Here is a 21,220-nt window from a genome sequence, read left to right on the forward strand (position 1 = left end):
ATTTAAACGATTTCAGCATAAGGCCGCAGCATAACAAAATGTGAAAAAAGTGAAGGGGTCTGAATACTTTCTGAATGCACTGTATGTATATATATATGTATATATATTATATATATATGTATGTATGTGTATATATATATATATATATATATATACATATATATACATATATATATACACATGTGTAAGACAACGATTGTTGTTAGGCCAGGAAAGTGCAGTCTTTTTGTAACAGCGAATGTGATTGGATCTGCATGGTTGAGATCTGCCCTCTGACCTTGCTTGTCTCCATATTCATTTACGAACCTTTTGAGTTCGATTTAGAAATACAATATTCAAAAGACAATAAAATGTAAACTTTTACTTGGAATAAAGCACTTACCAAAGACATTTGTAACAGTGTGCTCATGATCGATCGCAGCACCTTTAAAATGCATAGTTACAATAAATATCAATATTATTCCTTAAACTTTAAACTTTTTTTGTTTGTTTGTTTAGATGGCATTACATCTGTGCAGAAATTTGTCTTTATATATACAGAAAAACACGAAATCAAAGACTTTCCACATGACACATTTGGGCGGATAGCGAAGGAACAAGTTCTTCTTCACAGCGCAAGTTAGAGCACCATCATCAGGATGCTCGAGCAGTTGGTGTGAACCAATTTTAAAAATCTTTTTCTGTGTCGGAGCTGTGGTTTGTGCAGAAGGACTTGCAAAAACAGTCGATAAAACCTGTTGGTAGTTTGCATAAGGAAGCACGGCAAAGAGAGAGTCTGTCACAGGTGAACATGAATAAAAAAACCAAACCGTTGGGCGAGACTCTGGAAGGCAATCTGCTTTGAACCCAGAATGGGGAGGGAGGGAGCACGGAGGAACGCACACTCAGCCAGAGAGCCTGTTGTACGGAAGGGGTCTCGCTTCCCTGAGTTCACCCTCTGGCACCATATCCTTGTCGGTCATGACTTCGAGGCGAATCGGAACGTCAAATTGGCTCGTGGGATCTGCCGGAACACACAAGAAACAAGTTGCATCATCGAGTACCCTCGTCTACCTTTTCACTCATTGGTTCACGAGTTATCAAACAGTGACCACTATATTCGTCATGGGTGTGTGTCTGTCTGTCTGTCCGCAGCATAACTACCCGATGATATCATCCGATCTTGATGAAACTTGGGTGGGAGGTTGATATCATGATCTAGTTGTGTCCTGCCTAGAGTGGGCGTATTGCGCCCATTGTGGGCGGAGCCACGCCCGAAAAAGATGTCTTTTTAGGGGGTAATCGAGTTCAAGCTACATCTTCTCCGAGGGAGTTGGTGGAATCTGACAGGGGTTTCCGTATTGGGTTAGGCCAATGTCATGTGTCTAGCCCCACGGAGCTCGATTTTTCATTTTCGCCTCAAGGTCAAGGTCACAAGATCACGAAATTTAGAAAAGTCGATTTTTGATGGTTTTATTACATTGTTCGCTTCCTGATAGGGTACATGATCTTATATTATCACATACATCATGAAATACAAGTTTTCCAACAAATTTCAGAATCTTTGACCTTTGAAGGTCACAAAGGTCAAATTTTCAAAGTTGTCGGAATCGAACCGAATTTTCGGTATTGTGTAGCTAACTAACCTCATAACTGATTATACATTATTTTCTATCTCATTTCAAGGTCGGTAACCTTCGTTTTGACATTTCAAGGTCACAAAGGTCAAATTTTCAAAGTTGTCGGAATCGAACCAAATTTTCGGTATTGTGTAGCTAACTACTCTCATAACAGATAATACATTTCTATTTATATATTTTCAATGTCGGTTTTGACCTTTGTCATTGAATACCGCTCGCTCGTGAACCATCATCGTCTCCTGACTTGTTTTGTATCATTTTCAGACCTTTCGTATATGGTGGTGGAGCCTGGTGTTGCTTTAGCGGTTAGGGTGCCGGCTTGGGATCCTGGGATCCTGGGGTCCTGAGTTCGAATCCCGGTCGATCGCTAAATGAACACCAGGGGGGTTGACTCAGCCTGTCATCCTTCCGAGGTCGGCAAATTGAGTACCAGCTTGCTGGGATGAATGATCCGGTGTGTACCCCGATTTAGAATAGGTACACCGTATCCCTGCGCATCGTAAGAGGCAACTAAGGGTTGGCGTCAGGAAGGGCATCCGGCTATAAAAACATTGCCTCAAACACAGAACCATGATTGATAGCAAGGCTAACCTCTGCTCTAGAGGGGGGAAATAGCCTTAAAACGATCATTCATTCATTATTTTTTCCTCTATGGTGGTTCAAGAGCATCATAGTTATAGGACATGCATCAAAGAGAGGTAACATTCACAACATAAACAGTCCGAACGTCCCAGCGCTCCATAATGTGCATCTGGTAATATGTAAATGCCCACTTGCACGAACCAGAGATTTCAGGTGTATTTGTGGCTATCTGAGACAAATGTGAATGACACTTGATGCCAAGTGAAAGAGGCACCTGTTAGAGAGATTTCTTGCAGCTCTGTGTTTTGTATGTACTCGTCTTCAACCAGCGGAGCCTGCAGAGGACGAGGAAAGGAAGAAAAGGTGGGACAGAGCAAGGTGTATGCCGTCGCCATGTTCATCAGTTGTACTTTTACTAAATAACCTGAACGCACAGGTGAAAATGACTCGAGCACTTTTGATTGTACACGGCACCAAGTTAACCGGAAGTTTGCATCAATGCTTAGAACGGTTTAATCGTCAGTGATTTTAACTAACAGACAAGTGGACATCTATGAGCCTCAATGGGCGTGCCATCTTGCTGGTTGGTTAACCAGACTCCCACACGGTACGTGGAGCTTTGACACTAGGGTGGTCCAAAAATGCAAAAAAATCACTTTTTAATCTGGATTTTGATGCTCTATTGGATTATTGTTAGAAATGGTCTAAATCATTCACCCAAAAAATATTTTGCATCTGAGTCATCTATAAACTCATACACACTCAACATATAAATTTGTCATTTTGGTCAATTTTAATGAAAATCGTCCATGGTGAGAGGCTTACAAAGACTTTAGAAATATTTTTTTCCTAAATAATGTCATTGATGGTACATACCCCTGTGAAGTCCTCATGGTCGAAACATGAGTCAGACATGTATGAACATGCTTCAAACATGTTTCAAGCATTGTCAAACATGTTTCGACCATGATGATTTCACACTCACAGGCGCATGCAAAAAGTCATGAACCACAAAATGGCTTCGTACAATAGTGCATGTACTTTTTCCACCTAGATTGCTATTGGATTGTTCTCATTTAGCCAAATTTGGTGAAAAACGCCATATTTCAATTGAAGTGTGTATGAGTTTCTAGATGGAATTGAGCGAAAATATTTGGTGGGTGAATGTTTTAGACCATTTCTAACAATAATCCAGTAGAGCATCAAAATCGGAGAGATCGATGTTTTTTGGACCACCCTATTTGACATGCAACATCAAGGTAAACTGCAGGACTCAACCCACCAAGTCCGAATTGACCTCGGTACAGGAGCAGGTCGGCTGGCTTCGACCCGAAATCCACGCCGCGGCCACGTTGATGGGAATATTTATTATGGCAAAAAGCAGCAGCCCGATGTTGGCGGCGTGTACAAACATGTCATGGACGTCGTACTGGTGGAGAGGGGGAGGGCGCGGGAAGATAGGTTGGAGAAAAGAACATGTTTTAGCAAGTTCTATACTCTTATGAAACTTACTCTGCTGTTGTGAAAACAATCACCTCCTGCACTATGGCACGATGAAGGCAACAAGTGGGGCAATTGAACAACGGCAGGTTCATTTGTACTTGCGAGAAAAACTTAGTTTTAGAACTAGAATGGCACTCGGTAGAAGCCCTGGTGTTGGCTTAGCGGTTAGGGTGCCGGCTTAGGATACCTAGGATCCTGGGTTCGAATCCCGGTCGATCGCTGAATCAACGCCAGGGGGGTTGACTCAGCCTGTCATACCTTCCGAGGTCGGCTAATTGAGTACCAGTTCACTGGTAATTCCCTGTTTGTCGTTAAAGGTGGCAAAAAGGGTTGGCGTCAGGAAGGGCATCCGGCCATAAAACATTGCTTCAAAAAGGGGACCAAAAAAACAACAACAACCACGGTCCCCGAAAAAGGCCCACCCCCGCTTTGCAGGGAAAAATGGCCTCTAAAGGTGGTTATTTTATTATTTATAATGGCACTCGGTAGAGCGTGTACCTCCGCCAGGCTGAACAGTTTATGTGTTGTATCCTCTGATAGGCCGGATCTGGATTCGGACCTGAACCAAAATCTAATCGACTTGTTCTTGTCACCTAACCAACTCATTCACCTAGTTTATTCATAACTCGTCCATAACTTTTTTTAAATCTCATGGTATGTATCGTTTTTCACCCGATCTCTCAACGGTGAAGAATCACTTAAAAATTAAATAATTCTCATATCCGAATCCATATTCGGATCTTCACCAAAATCGAATCAATTCTTCCTTGTCACATACCCAACCTCTCCACCAAGTTTTGTCCAAATCCGTTTATATTTTTGAGATATCCTGCTATGTATCGTTTTTGGCCCGATCTCCCAATGGTGAAGAATCACTTTAAAAATTCTAGTAGCCGGATCCGAATCACCAAAATCTAATCATTTCGTCCTTATCACATACGCTACCTGTCCACCCAATTTCGTCTGAATCCATCCACAACTTTTTGAGATATCCTGTTCACAGACAGACAGACAGACAGACAGGGGTGAAAACATAACCTCCATCCACCTTCGGTGGCAGAGGTGATAATGGGGTAGCATCGCTAACTTGGCACTAAGTTAACTGGGCATATGAATGACCTTTGTGTTTAGCAGGAGTGACCATCCCTAAAGACTGCTCGCTGCTGCTGCGGCCATATAATTGATGTTCCTCATCTAATTGTTCACATACAAACTCTCCATGGTTCACAGCTGCCATGGGGAGGGGGAGGAGGGGTCATGTTATTATCTTTATGATTATCAATGCCATAGCAGAGTAGCCACCCTATAAGTATAACCCTATAAGTAGCATAGATCTTGTTCCATGCGTTAAACACGTTCTTCTGACACCTCACTTTATTTGAGCGGTGTATAGGCAACAGACCGCTGCCTTGATCGCTCCCAAAAATACAAATAACCCGGGTTATGTATATGGAGTGAAAGCATGCTTACCGCTTACGTGGTGCATATATAATATATTACATTATGGTTGTATAGCTCGGATAATTCCAATTTCTCCCACTCCCCTCAAAGGAAGAAAATGGCAAGATGGGCAAAATAAAATTTCTCCAAAACTTGATGCCATCAAATGAAACGAGTTATATTAATATAATGAAAAAACCTCTAAAACAAAAACCTTAAGCTCAATTGTTTCCTTCAAGCAAGCTGGAACATCGGCCTCCGAAAGCGGGACTCTGGGAATCACCTGATGATTTTCAAAGATGTGAGCATTCTGCAGATACTGCAGCTCCGACTGGCTGTACACCAGGGTGAGCGTCGAATAGACGACGACCGGAAGCGAAATGAACCCGGCGATGATTGACGTCACTTGCCAAGCGAGTACCTGCAAGTACCACAGCAGGAGGTCCATCAGCTCCCACCACAGATCAAAACACCCGTAACTCGTATAACTCATTCAACAACAATCATCCAACGAGTGCTTAACAGCAATGTCTTTTTTAACTCGCTTAAACACGTGGGTGAGACTTAGGGCAAGACACGGTAAGAGATCCCTTTGGTTTGGCGCAGGCTCCAAGGCCTACTTGCTTGTCAAACACGCTATGGGGTGGTTAATTTCCACACGATCGCCGATGGGACAGCGAGCATCAAGTACCCGTGGAAGGGAAGCATGCTTAGTAATACAGAATGTTCTCCTGGAATCACAACATTGGAAGTTTGTTGTGTCAACTTGGTCCGAGTTGGTATTGAACCCAACATCAGAGTTTGCTACCACATTCGATATCCTGCCTGAAGATCAGATGCATTCTAATATTAAGGTGCATTACTCAGATCAATGGTGCTTCTGAAAGAGCAAATCTTACTATTAATTCACCAAATGTCCGTTCTTTTCGTTCGAAGGTACTGCAAAAACGGCTGAACCGATCGCAACGATTCACCAAATGATCCTGACAAATCCAAATGATCCAACGATCCTGACAAATCTCACACTCTTACGATGTCTCTCCGAAAAGACCGACTGGACAACCCTCCCATCTACTTTCTGAATAATCCTCTCCAAGAAGTTCTGTCGCTCAAGCTTTTGGGTCTCACTATCTGCCATGATCTTTCCTGGGAAAACCACATTTCAAATCTGGCCTCCAAAGCCAGTCGCCGACTGGACATCCTCCGTCGTGCGAAGTCCTTCCTTGGCACACCTCAGCTCCTCACCACATACAAGGCTTTTGTCCGCAGCTCAATGGAATACTGTTCCCCCCCCCCCCCCCCCCCCCCTCTGGGCTGGTGCTCCTGCCTCACACCTAGCTCGGCTTCACGCTGTTGAAACCAAAACTTTCAGAATCATTGGAATCTCCCGCGATGAAGCTATCTCTGAGGGCCTCTCACTTACTCACCGCAGGCAGGTAGGTGGTCTTTCTGTCTTCTACCGACTCCTCTCCGGCCTTGCTCCCCCAGCTCTGTCTGTGCTCTGTCCCCCAAATATTCCTACAGGTCGCACAAGATCTGCCAGCAACCCTCTTATGGTTAATCTGCCAAAATCTAGGCTCTCTGCTCACCTTCGCTCCTTCATTCCTCTTTTCTCCCACCTCTGGAACAAACTCCCACACTCCCTTCAATCCCACTCCTCCCTCCGGGTCTTTAAAACAGCTGTTCACCACCATCTCTTATCTTCCCCCATCCAAAACCTTGATCTTTTCTACCCCCGCTAATTCACCCCAGATCCACTTTTTTGAAATTCCAACTTCTTTCCTGGAAGTCCTTGCAGTGTCCATATGTTTTATACCTCTCCCACCTCCCCCCCAACCCCTCTCCCTCCCACAGATCTATCGATGTCCCTGCTCTCAAATGTTGTGTTTGTGTCCTTCCCCCACTTTCCCCATCTTGTCTACCGCTGCCCTTATTTTGTGTTTTATGTGTCGGTTTTACTTTTTGTGTGATTAATGTTAGCTCTTTCATGAGCCTCGATCTTGTATACAAAAACAAACAAAAACAAAACAAATTTTGGGTGGCTAATCCTGGGACCCCTTGGAGTAAAATAGGCTATACTGTTGCTCTAGTAGCTCATGGTGGTTGAGTATGCACTTTATTGTACAGACCTAAACTCTTCAGGAATCCACTAATTGAAGGTCCAGGAACAATATTTGGTCGGTAACACATTTGCCACTGACGGCGAAATAGCTGAAATGGCCATACCCCTTTTTGGGCCACGCCCCCTTTTTTGCCGTGACTGTATCTACAGAACCGTTGGACCTAGGAGGTTGCCCGACCACTCAAAATTTGCGCAATGGCCACATTATGGGGGGTCAGTAATACATTTTCATATCCAAAAGTCAATGGTTTTTAAGATAATTGCCAAAAACCGATTTCAACATGTTACGAACTACAATTGTATGATACCACCAAGGCCACAACATTATATGACACTTATACCTTTTGCATCATCCTATTTTGGAATTTACTTATTTGGATTTTGACACTTTTCGCCTTTACTACAGCCACAAAACGTGACACATTTAATGTTCCTGTCTCTGCAAGTGCACGTTTTGGTACTCATACATGCTCTTGGGCATTTGCATGGAGGAGGCAGGTCATCGGGCCTGCACGATACTGGCAGTATCACTGGTGTTATGCCAACGTCCGTTGCTTCATACCCATACTGGAGTGGATCTGGTTTGGTGACGGCAGGAGTTGGGGCTTGCAACCACATCTTACACTGAAGAAATGCTCGCTTTATGTGTTCTTGTATCGTTGATGAACAGCACACAAGCTGGTTGAAGTCCAGTTCTTTCTTGGAGTTGTGGTACTGCTCCCATCGATATTCATCGAAAGTGGAACAGTCGGTCTTCTTTAATCCAGACACAAGGAACTTTTCAGCATTGCTTGTTATCTGTGGTGACAGTTCTTCTACACCAAACCCTTCCAGTAGGGAGAGATCGATGGATGCTTTCAGGCCAGACAGCTTTGGACCCACCTTGCTGGTACTGTCGCAACCGCTGAGAGCATGAATGGCTGGGAGACACGACACCAAACCGTTGTCCAGTTGATCAACCAACATGTGGACTGGTACAGTTTTCTTTGTTTTCCGGTTACCAAGCTTCACGTACAGCTTTTGTAGTTGCCAGGTTGTGTTGAAGTGGAAGATGAGGTTGACAAAGACATCTGTGTCAGGCGAGTCGACCAAGACTGATTGAACCCCGTGTTTCACAACACCATCATTAATATGGAACATGATTCTGTCGTCGGCTTCTTCTTGGTTGCTTGAGAGCTCTGCGATCTGTGTTTCAGTGCCAGCTAACAGTTTCCTGCATTCACCCCCATATACTCCTCCAAAGAATATTTCCTTGTCCGACTCGACATTCTGCAGCATCCACTTGAAGACATACTCCTGCAACCGAACTTTGTTCAACATTGAGCTCCAGAACATATCAAGATCGACAGGGAGTTTCTGATTGTCAGACCCAATGGTGATTGTGATTTGTTCTGAGGAACTTCGCTGTGCCCGTTCCATTTGCTTGATTGATGATTTTTGATAAACATCAAAAATAATGTCTATTCTTGTGGACACGGAGCCTGTAGCAAGAATCCTGTTGGAAAGACTCTCAGCCAATTCCCCGAATGTGTGAAGGCCCATCTTTTTCATCGGTAGTTTACGCACAAGTGCCATGAAGTCCACTATTGTCATCTGAGCGTCACTCTTTACATTCCTCGTCTCCTGTGGAAGGCGACTGACAAGTTCCCTGGCTAAGGAGGCTTTATCGGGCTTCTTCAATTTGATGCCATCTTTACATTCAGTGGTGAGGAACTGGGATGTGCTGGTCAATTCATACTTCAGGAGTTCTAGCATGCTGTACCCTCTTTCTCTAGCATAGTCAATGTACCTAACCGTTTCCGCTGCAACCTTTTTCGCCATCGATTTCTTCGCTGTGAACGGAGTAGAAGTACGTTTCACGAAAACAGTCTTGCGGTTGGTAGGGATTGTATCATGTAGGTGCTTCTCCTTATCCTGAAATCTGGTCTCAACAAACTCTTCATAACTCTTCTCACCAATTTCCAGGCATTCAAGTAATCCGTCGACAACCTCCTGGGGAATGTCAGCTCCAGTAGAGATGTTCTGAAGTCTGATTCCAGCGTCGAACGGATTGTTGATGGATTTTATGTAATCCAGAAGGGCCTTTGCACGAACATGGCCAATCTTCGTAGAACTTGGATTGAACTCATGGTGTAGGCTCAGCTCACTGTCATCTTTGTCTCCCAAGTTGCACCATTCCAGCAGCTGTGCCACATGAAGATCTTTCTCATGCTTTAGGAGATTCCATAAGGCTACTGCTTCTTTCTGTCTGGTCATCCCAATGATACCTCCAGCAACCTTGGCGGGTTTATTGTAACACTTCTCGAGTGCCATGTCAAATCCTACTGCACTGCCTTGTCGGGTAGTGTGGTACATCACCCATCCACCATCTGTAAAGCATCTGTAGATACCCGGGAACTTCCTTTGTAGGTCCAGGCAATCTTCAAGGAACAGCGTACCCCATCTGCTATAGTTTGTCCGGCCAAACCCGAAGAACAAAGGCATGCACCTCCGCACAGCTGAAACGACAAAACACCCATGACCGGAATTTCTAGCCATGTCTAGACTCTAGTCTAGACTCTAGACTAAATTCTAGTCTAGACTCTAGTCTAGACTCTAGTCTTGACTCTAGTCTAGACTCTAGTCTAGTCTAGACTCTTCAGGAATCAAGTAATTGAACAATAGGAACAGGAACAGGAACAATTACGAATAATATTGTAGTTCGTAACATGTTGAAATCGGTTTTTGGCAATTATCTTAAAAACCATTGACTTTTGGATATGAAAATGTATTACTGACCCCCCATAATGTGGCCATTGCGCAAATTTTGAGTGGTCGGGCAACCTCCTAGGTCCAACGGTTCTGTAGATACAGTCACGGCAAAAAAGGGGGCGTGGCCCAAAAAGGAGTGTGGCCATTTCAGCTATTTCGCCGTCAGTGGCAAATGTGTTACCAACCAAATATTGTTCCTGGACCTTCAATTAGTGGATTCCTGAAGAGTTTAGGTCTGTACAATAAAGTGCATACTCAACCACCATGAGCTACTCTAGTATGTATTGTTTTTACAATTTTTTCCCAATTTTCCAGTTTTTCCAATCACGATGGAATAATATTTACTGATATGAACAGTGATGTGGCTTTTATTGAAATTCTACAAAGACTGTTTCGGTTTTGATGAGAATTACGAACCTGCGCGAATGCGGAAGTGGACAGATGATGGTAATGCGCGGGTTTGATAATATCCCAATACAACCGTCATAGTAATGTTAAATCGTTAAACATTAATCGTGTTAATCGTTTTGTTAAAGTATCAATGGATGATTGGAATTGAGTGAATACAAGCACCATTTTCAATTCGTAATTGTATTCACCCACCCCTTCGGAACTTTACATCAGGATTTAAATATTTGTTTATGCAACGAATGTTGTTAAAAGTTTATTATATCAATGTGTATTTGTGATTGGAGTTATGCTGTTTGGAATGAAAAAAAGAGATATCGAGTTCAAGTGAATGACGAAATGCAGTGACGGTTTTACGTTCTAAACGTGAAATTCGCGGATCGCCATATGCAGATTCGCCATTGACTGGGTATGGAACAAACGTACCCGTTTGTTTGCCAACAGGTACGTTTTTCATGGAAGTCCTTCACGAACTTGCTGTCCATGTCTGACGTGCGACCGAAGGTGCCACAGGAATGTGGAATTTATTGGTTTCATGCTTTAGCATTCGCCGTTTCTGCATTGTCTGTATGCTTCTGGCCTCCCGCCCGTGCGTAGCAGGATACCTCACCGGTAGATTCAAATCCATGAAGATGCAATTGCAGAGATGAGGAAATACACATACTGGTATAACGAGCACTCTTGGCTCAATTGTTTCACCAATCGGTTGGCTTGGCCTGTCGGTTCATTGAGGGTGATTTGGGCAGGAATTTGATCTGTTTCGGCTTCAGGTGATAACTTGCTTACTCCGCGCACCCCCTCAACCTTGTTATGCACGGCCCATATAATTGTGGGTCCCTTGACTTAGTATCATTGTTTTTTTGTTTTTTTACTGGATTTACATGCAATAGCAAAGCTGGCCTCCAAAGTTAGCTGCAGACTGGGAATCCTCCGTTGATTCAACTTTTTCTTTGGGAAAGCACAGCTACTCACAATCTACAACGCCTTTGTTCATAGCTCATTGGGGTGCTGCTTTCTGCTATGGGCTGGCACGCCAGCATCACATCTGTCTCTCTTGGATTTTGTGGATTCTAAAGCTCTCACAGTTATTGGAAACTTCTGGGATGATGCGAAGCTTCTGGCTAAACAGTTGTCTAGGCTCTGCCAGAGCTTAGCCCCCCACTTCCCAGTAGGATTGTACAGCAGCCTAGGAAGGGGATTTGATTCTCAATTTTACAGACCAGTCCACCTCGGAGAAGGAACATTGGTCTCTAAAATTGAAATATATATATATATTGATTTATTTAAAATCTCAGGCACAAGTGCTTGAAATACACAGACATGAACAAAACCGGAATATATAAACTCACCAGTGCTGGTTTTTGATATTGAGCAGCAGTAAGACCAAGCACAGAAGGGACTGCCATGACCTGGAACAAGAATTCACTGTCAGAGATGGTTGCAGAAGTCCCCTTCCATATTTTAAGATCCCAATTAAATTAGTCAAGGCCTTCAAATGTTCTGGAAACGAGACACACAATAGTCCAAGCCAAGGCAACTTTCATCTAATATCATGTCCATTAACTTAAATGCACTTGCTCCATTTGTCCTTGAAATTGTCTGTGCCATTAATATAGAAGTTTTCAGATTACTCCTTCAGCCACGTCTCGATTACTTCATTCAGTTCCTCATTGTTGGTATATCGGCAGCAATGCAGACAGCTCTTCAAATGTCATCAGAGATTAGGTCTGGCAGGATGGCAGGTGATCCAGCTGCTCAAAGCCACAGCCATGAACGGCTATCTGCACAGCACAGGCCTTATATGTGCAGCTGCATTGTTGTGGATGAGCACATCTTTGGTCAACATCCTTCGGCATTCATCCTTGATGGCCTGCCATAGTTTTTTTTCCATGAGGCCGGTGTGATATTCAACCTCTGGATGTAGTCTGTGAGGGATATTGACAATCAGCAGGATCCCCTTGGCATCTCAGAAAAGCGAGGCCTTCATCCTGGTGGCCCAGGGTTTGGTACGAAATGTCTCGGTTGTTGGTGATCCCTTGTCCCTACATTGCATGGATTCTAATCTGGTTTCAGGATCCCAATTGTGACACCACGTTTCACCACTAGTTACCAGATGAGTGATAGCTGTCTTGTGTGGAACACCTCGAGAAACTCACGACACATGATGCCAGCTATTGCTAGTTCTCCTCTTTTGATAAAATAGTAGAATGAATAAACAAACATTTAAAAAATTTCTTTGTTATTAACTTATTTGTTATTAAACATATTTTAAAAGGTTATTAAAATTTGTTATTTGATGAAAGGCCATTCCCCACAATAAGACTACATTATCCAATATTAGATGTTTATGCCGAACCTCTATACCCGCACCACGCTGTCCCAAGCTCACCACGCCAGCCAACATCGGAGCACGGGTGCGAACCATTGCCGTCTCTCTGCGAAAGGCCATGTCCATGAAGCCCAGCACAAAGCAGGAGACAGCAGTGACCATCTGCAGTATGGCGAGGGTCATTGAAAAGCATTCATCGATGTGAGGGTAGCGTTGAGGCCGAAGGCGTTTTCCCCGAGGATTCCTATGATTTGAAAGCCATGTCGATGATAGTATAAACATGTCATTAGCTGGTTCCATGATCAAGCCCTGGAGGAGGAAAAAAAACGTCAATTTCCTGTGATTCATAACATTGTCCAATCATTTATCACTGATATAATCCCATTATTGTGATTGTAATGAACACTTTTTATATATTCTAAGGAAAACCAATGTCTCCATCAAATTTTAAACAGCAAGAATTAGGACAAGGGTAGTATTTTAGATAAACATTTTCATTTTAGATCCTTGGATGTTACAGCGAAGACAGTACCTTCAGAAAGTATTGTTACGGACACGGCTTAAGATGTTGCTTGACCGAGCGGAATGGCCGCCGTGTTCGCACAGTTTACCCGATTACCCCCAACTCACCCGATTCCACCCGACGTTGACCAAATCGCGCTATGCTAAATCAATGATTGGAAAGGACACAACGACTGGGATAGATGAAACGACGCAAGGGGTACAGTTCTCAAGACCTCCGGAGGAGGATATAATTGGTGGTGGAGAAAAGGGGTAGATTACAAGGTAATGAGGTAAAGACACAGAAGAGATAGGCACTTAGACACAATCTTATCTATCCCAGACAGACCACAGACAAACGGAACAAGACTGACTTACACAGGGATTGATGGCAGGGAAGGACAGGCAGTCGATAGCACAAGGTGCACCTTGGCTCAGGGACAGGATAAAGCGCGGTCCAGTCCAGAGATGCGGGGAGGTGTCACAGCGCTCGGAGGTGGCGTCCTTCTCTCTCCAAGCTCAGCGCGCATCTGACGTCACCTCCCTCTTCCTGCGCATGCTCAGCGGGGAGTGACACGCCCTCGGCTCGTTGGCTGGGATCGGTCCAGGGGATCGGTCCAGGGTCCAGGGGATCGGCTGGGATCGGCCCCAGATGGGATCGGTCCGCCGCTTCTATTGGGTGCGGGGGTTACCGGGCTCCGCCCTTGACGAGGAGCTGACAGCGAGCCCCTACTTGGTAACCCCGTCGAGCACATGCTCGATGGCGGCTCGTTGGAAAGGCATGGTGCCCTCCCAACACCCCCTACCAACCAAGCCGGAGTGAGGACGCGCACTCCCCACGCCGCCGCCGTTGTTGTTGTTGTTGTTGTTGTTGTTGAACCGTGAGGAAGAGCTGCGGGGAGGTATTGGGAGGTCCTAAACTTCCTAACGGTGCCATACAATCACATTCTGGTGCAACGAAGAGTCAGAATTAATGGTAACGAGTCCTTAACTGACATAGACTAAGAATAACTAGCAAGATGTCCTATAGTTGTCTACGTGAGATGCGGTGGACCTGGATGCGACATTTAATGGGGGAAATAGGGGAAGGTCGGTTCTACAGAGTGTTGTTTACAGAAAATGGGACTAGGGAATGGGGGATTGGGGATAGTTGGGAAGTACTGAGGAAATAGGGGAATATTTACAAGCGGATATGGATGGATGTAAATCCCATATCCGCAACATTGCACCCTTCTCTACCTCGGGGCGTCCCGACCCGATAAATTTTTACCTACGTTAGTGTGGCACTCAGATGTAGTTCCCTCTACTATTAACTCAACCCTGAGTGCGACAGTTTTACAGATGTTCACAAATGAGTAAATATGTCCCCCTGCGACGTTGCACCCTTCTCCTCACAGAAACACACCCACAGGACAACGGAATCGTGGAAAGAATCCTCAAACTAAACATACAGCCGGTAGGGAGCATCATTTATACAAGACTACACTGATACTTACACTACGATCCAGGACCTGTTCTTTGAGGAACACATGCAGATGTTATGCATAGAGAGAGAGCACGCATGCCAGCATCGATACACCAACCCACGAGTGCCCTGTGGCCCTACGGCCTTTAATAATGTGCAGAGCACCCCGTCCAAGCACCAAAAGCACCACCCCATACACACAGTCAGCACCATCCGGTGCACCAATAAAGTGTTCATTAAAAACAAAAGCACAATCAAGTGTCCATGGTCACCGGTGGTGTCGCAGCCGGCCGATGTTCTGCCGCTGGTCTTGCCTTCCTGGAGTGCACTTGGCCTTCTGGCTTCTTTAAAAATAAAGAAAGGGCGCCAACCACGTCCATTTCTAAATTGTGGCCGTCAGGGGGGCCAACTAAAAGTGGTTCACCTGTATGGCATAGGTGCCACGTTGACCCAGAGGTCCAACAACGGGTGGTGCTTGCCCGCAAAAGAACTGCGGTCCATCGTGGGCGGCCACAAAAATTGCGGTCCATATGGTGTATCGATCCAGGTAGCAAGCAGCGAAAGTACAGGCCCACAACTGCGGAGCCAGCACCTCTCTCTCCTCTCTCTCCGCCCCAAAGCCAGATCCTCGGAGGTGGGAGACAAAAGAAGACAAGTGAGTAAGGTGGTAAGGGCGCAAAAGTGCACGCAATATAAGGTAATGCACACTGGGGGCACATGGGAACCAGGTGAGACAGGTACGTTGCTACCGTACGCCCCCCCCCCCCCCAGGTAACCTACATTGCCCCTCCCTTACCCCTTACTGTATCCACAAAACACAACACTACCCATAAACATCTACTTTACACATCAACAAACGTCCCTACTGTCTTCCCCGTTCCTCCCATAAACCAAATTCGTCTTCTCTCCCTCTACTCCTAACCAATCAAATTTGCCATTTCCAACTCTCATCAAAATTTGCCATCTCCAACTCAACATCAAAATTTGCCATCACCAATTCATCATCAGTCCCTCCTAAGGAGGGAGAGATGGAATCACCCCAATGTCTCATCCACGTCGTGATGCGTCTCACAAATCCACACAGCAATTCTCCCTTCCTGCACAGAACACAGAACAAAGGAACACAGGTGTGGAGTCATCATCACCACAGGTAAGTGGCTGCGTATGGTGCGACAGGTTCATCAATCCTAACTATTTCCTAAATGACTTTAACAACTTTACATTACCCGGGGTCTTTCCCTGCCAATCCATTGGCCAACTTACACTATGGGTTCTAAAAACCAATTCCCATTGACCAAACTGTGGTGCTTCTCAAGTTGGGGTCTCACTCCCCCGATTCATCACTCTGTGCCCCCGCACAATTTCGGTGGCTGGGTCGTGTGACGCTCCCAGCTGGTCCGCCCACCTGCACACCTCCACCACTGTTGTTGCCTACCGAGCTCACCTGCTCCTCACCCTAACCTAACTAACTGGGGAAGGCCCTCTCGCACTCTCACCCCCTCAGTGCCCTCTCTGGCACGGGCTGCCCGATCCACACCCGGGATCCTCAGGCACCCACTGACACTAACGGCTCCCAGAGCCCACCTGCGGCCTCACCTGGCCGACATCTAACAGTGGCGGAGTGCCCAACCATTCACACTCATACTAACAGGCCACACGACCAGCCAATTTCACCACACCAATGCACCCATCCACAATACCATTCTGCATCCGCACCACAAATGCCAATATCCAACCACAATTTACCTATACCTTCTAACTATTCTTTAAACTACCCTCCCCGGGTACTCGTGAAAAGGGGACCACTCTTCCCCCATCCACACCTTCGCACCATGCACACCACTCCGTACCACTTACTCCAACTCTCTCCACACCACTCATTCCAATACTCCATGTATTCCACACACCTGTACTTGCACACCTGTGCTCTCACACCTGGTGCCACCTGCACCCTTCTCTCCCCCAAGCGCATTCGCGCTGATCCACAACACTCACTACTCATACACTGCTCCACACACCTGTCCAGTTCTCACACAGCATCATCTCATCTAACTACTCCCCTCTGAAACTTGCGCTTCCCAGTCGTCCCTTTAAACTATTGCGCTCCCTCGTCATTATCATCCACTCTAATCTACCTGCGTCCCCTCTACAGGTATCCTTGTCACTAACTAACCTTAACGTTACCTAATGTCATCTTCGCTAGATCCCTACACACAATATCCTAACCCACCCGGGCTAGTTTTCACTGCCATACACCCCATAATCTATAGCGCATTTGCCCCCAGTTTGTGAGGGATGACAGAGTTGCCATCCCACCACATTGGGCATCTCCCACTACCAATTTTGCACATCAAATTTCAACAAATCAAAAATTTGCCAATCACTACCCATCATCTGCCAATCATCAATTTTTTTTTTTTTTTTCTAATTTTGGGTCCAAAACACTAACCTCATCACCCGTCTACTTATTAGATCCTCTCGGTGCGCCAATTCCCTTCTAAAGCTCGGCTTCGTACAGCCGAGCAATGAATGCGGGTTGTTTTGTGCCAGCGGCTGGATACGTCCCGCATTCGGTGCAGGGAAGGAGGTTTACCCGGGCCGAGGTCCCACGCACCATCTCGGCACGGAGCCATCCCATGGCCCGATCTCGACCTGCCGGAATGCCTCAACAAAAAGTGGTCGCCATGACGACCCTTCCTATCGGGCTGCCCGCTCCGCCTAGTGGAGCACGGACGCGGCCGTTCAAAGCGAGGCCCAGCGTGGATCGCGTACGGCGGTCCTTTCGAACCCGCCGTGGCTCGGATCCCCGCTGGTTCTCGCGGCACGCGAAGCCCGGCACACACCGAGGGCCCGATTCGGCTATAAGTCGCTCTAACCGCTAACCCGGTTACCGTCGATGCCTCACCTGCATGCTCACACGCATACGCTACCCCTTTCTTGCCCATACATCCAGCTGTTCCCATGCTCCTCGTCGTACCTTCTCTAACACACCCAGGTACACTCATTCCACTCACAGCCTTGGTCACACACCTGACCACCGAACACTTTGGCACACATTCGTTGGTCGCACACCTCACCAACACACCTCTTCGCGCCCCTTCCTCGGTCACCTCCTCTGTGACAATCACAGGTGTGCTTTCACTCGCACACCCAACCACGTGCCTCACGACCAACTCAAGTGTGCATTCCCACACACGCTCTACCATTCCAGGTGTGCATCCTTCCATTCCAGGTGTACATCCTCGCTCACCTGTCACAACCAACTCACGCTCCGTGTCACTCTCACTACTCTCACCTCCACTCTCGGTCGCGCACTCACCCTTACTCTCGACAGCGCACTCTTTCCTCATGCACCTGTCCATTACACACCTTTCTCGCGCACACTCTTGCGCACACTCTCCCGTTACACCCTCTGTAACACTCACCCCAGGCGTGCATTCCCCCTTACTCTTGACAGCGCACTCTTTCCCCATGCACCTGTCCGTTACACATCTTTCTCGCGCACCCTCTCCCGTTACATCCTCTGTAAGTGTAACACTCACCACAGGCGTGCATTCTCCCTTTACACCCTCCGTAACACTCCTCACTACGCGCTTCCATGTGCTCCCTCGCACACGCGCTACGACCGACTCACTCTCGACAGCACCCTCACTCCTTGGCACGCACTTTTTCCTCACACACCCCAGAGTCGGACTTTCTCGCACACCTCCTTTTTCGCACACCAGACCTGTCGCACACTTCACCAACGGCCTCTCACGAACACCCGGGTCCATCTCGACCCCCAAGCTCATTAAATCACCTGGCGCATCATACGCACGACCATATTGGTCACCACTTACACCGGGTCCTCTTTCTCTTCGCTTCTCCTCCATCACCTGCGAATCCCTCATCCGGTTAATGAGCACATCATCACGATCCGAACACAGACTTTGGACCAATTCTTTTACCTCCTCCTTTATCTCTTTCTTATCCCCTCTCCGTCGCTTCTTAATTTCGCTTACCCCTTCTTCCACTTCTTCTAATTTCTGCTTCACCTCTTTTATTTCCCGGTGCGTCTCCTCAAGCTCGTCCTCTAAGGCCACCTTGACCGTTTCTATCTGCGTCCTCACCTGCCGGTCCTTCGTCTCCATTACCTCTGTCACCTCGTCCAACCTCGTTGTCAGTCCCTCACGTACCATCTGACACTCTTTTTTAATTACCCCTACGTCCTTTTTCATCTCCTTCTGTGTCGATTTTAAACCCTCTATTACCGCTGTGTTCTTCTTTACCTGATCCCCCAACTCCTTTTGTCCCTCCGTCAGCTGTTCCACTCCCAGCGTCAACTCCTTTATACCACCTTGCAATTTTACAGTCCCCTTTCTCACCTCCTTCTCCATGCGCTCCTTACAGTGCCTCACCTCCTCGCGCACTCCTCCGACCTCCTCACTCACACCTCTTCTGATCTCCTCTCCCATCACTTGCATCTCCTGCCCAGATGCCACCCTCATCTGCTCCATTTCCTCCCTGTGAGCATCCAATTTAGTTTCTACCCCCATTCTGACCCCCTCTATCTGCTGCCCCATTTGTTTAACTTCCCTTTCCGCTTGGTCCCTCATGTCCCTCAATTTGCCTTCCATACTGTTTTCTAACCCCTCTAACCCCTTTTTCATCCCTTCCATTTGATTCTCCTGAACGGCCATTCTGTTTTATACCCCCATTAACCCCTCCTGTATTTCCCCTAATCTATTGTCTAATCCCTCTATTCTACTCCCTAACCCTCCGATCTGGGCCCCCATCCTTTGTTCTAACCATTGGCTATTGGCCCCCATGTCCTCCCTCAATTTCTCGCTATTGGACCCCATGTCCTCCCTCAATTTCTCGCTATTGGACCCCATTACCCCCATTTGGCCCTCCAATCGCTCACCCTGAGCATCCATCCAGTTCCCCATTTGTCCCATACTGCTTTTCAAACCTCTAATTTGGTCTCCCAATTGCTCACTATTCTTTTCCATAAGGGCCTTCATTTGCATCATAAAAAGGTTCAAATCCACCGGTGGCGCTGCTACGGTCGCGGGCGCGGTCGCCGTGGCCATGTGCGAGGCGCCATTTTGCGCGCCCGTAACCTCGTGCGCGAGGACGCCATTTTGCGAACCTGCCGCCCTCACTGCTTCGCTCTCCTCATGTCCCTCAATTTGGTCCTGGATCGACCCTGCCTCACTCTCCTCTACCGGAACCCAGCCGTCTTGATCTGCCATAGCGCGACTTTCAAAATTCGGGTTTTTATTTTAAAACAAAACAAATTTCACCGTTAATAATTTCGAGCGCGTGAAGCGCGCTTCGGGTCCAATCCCACTTCCCGACACCAATTGTTACGGACACGGCTTAAGATGTTGCTTGACCGAGCGGAATGGCCGCCGTGTTCGCACAGTTTACCCGATTACCCCCAACTCACCCGATTCCACCCGACGTTGACCAAATCGCGCTATGCTAAATCAATGATTGGAAAGGACACAACAACTGGGATAGATGAAACGACGCAAGGGGTACAGTTCTCAAGACCTCCGGAGGAGGATATAATTGGTGGTGGAGAAAAGGGGTAGATTACAAGGTAATGAGGTAAAGACACAGAAGAGATAGGCACTTAGACACAATCATATCTATCCCAGACAGACCACAGACAAACGGAACAAGACTGACTTACACAGGGATTGATGGCAGGGAAGGACAGGCAGTCGATAGCACAAGGTGCACCTTGGCTCAGGGACAGGATAAAGCGCGGTCCAGTCCAGAGATGCGGGGAGGTGTCACAGTGCTCGGAGGTGGCGTCCTTCTCTCTCCAAGCTCAGCGCGCATCTGACGTCACCTCCCTCTTCCTGCGCATGCTCAGCAGGGAGTGACACGCCCTCGGCTCGTTGGCTCCGCCCCAGATGGGATCGGTCCGCCGCTTCTATTGGGTGCGGGGGTTACCGGGCTCCGCCCTTGACGAGGAGCTGACAGCGAGCCCCTACTTGGTAACCCCGTCGAGCACATGCTCGATGGCGGCTCGTTGGAAAGGCATGGTGCCCTCCCAACACCCCCTACCAACCAAGCCGGAGTGAGGACGCGCACTCCCCGCGCCGCCGCCGTTGTTGTTGTTGTTGTTGTTGAACCGTGAGGAAGAGCTGCGGGGAGGTATTGGGAGGTCCTAAACTTCCTAACGGTGCCATACAATCACATTCTGGTGCAACGAAGAGTCAGAATTAATGGAAACGAGTCCTTAACTGACATAGACTAAGAATAACTAGCAAGATGTCCTATAGTTGTCTACGTGAGATGCGGTGGACCTGGATGCGATATTTAATGGGGGAAATAGGGGGAGGTCGGGTCTACAGAGTATAGTTTACAGAAAATGGGACTAGGGAATGGGGGATTGGGGATAGTTGGGAAGTACTGAGGAAATAGGGGAATATTTACAAGCGGATATGGATGGATGTAAATCCCATATCCGCAACATTGCACCCTTCTCTACCTCGGGGCGTCCC

The 21,220-nt window shown here is 46.9% G+C and overlaps 1 protein-coding gene across 1 annotated transcript in view; it reads right to left on the minus strand.

The window, feature by feature from the left end:
* Nucleotides 1-341: 341 nt before the first annotated feature.
* LOC137437760 (uncharacterized) overlaps nt 342-21,220 on the minus strand; it is a 51,556-nt gene continuing 30,677 nt past the window's right edge. The window contains exons 3-8 of the mRNA XM_068132357.2: nt 12,815-13,063; nt 11,775-11,834; nt 5,428-5,565; nt 3,484-3,630; nt 2,476-2,536; nt 342-1,003 (exon numbers count right to left, since the gene is read on the minus strand). Of these exons, the coding sequence (XP_067988458.1) occupies nt 885-1,003; nt 2,476-2,536; nt 3,484-3,630; nt 5,428-5,565; nt 11,775-11,834; nt 12,815-13,054 (765 nt within the window). The 5' untranslated portion in view covers nt 13,055-13,063 and the 3' untranslated portion in view covers nt 342-884. The remainder of the gene's footprint in view (nt 1,004-2,475; nt 2,537-3,483; nt 3,631-5,427; nt 5,566-11,774; nt 11,835-12,814; nt 13,064-21,220) is intronic.

Source organism: Myxine glutinosa, chromosome 12, assembly GCF_964187855.1.
Source record: "Myxine glutinosa chromosome 12, kmMyxGlut1.1, whole genome shotgun sequence".
NCBI classification, from domain to species: domain Eukaryota; kingdom Metazoa; phylum Chordata; class Myxini; order Myxiniformes; family Myxinidae; genus Myxine; species Myxine glutinosa.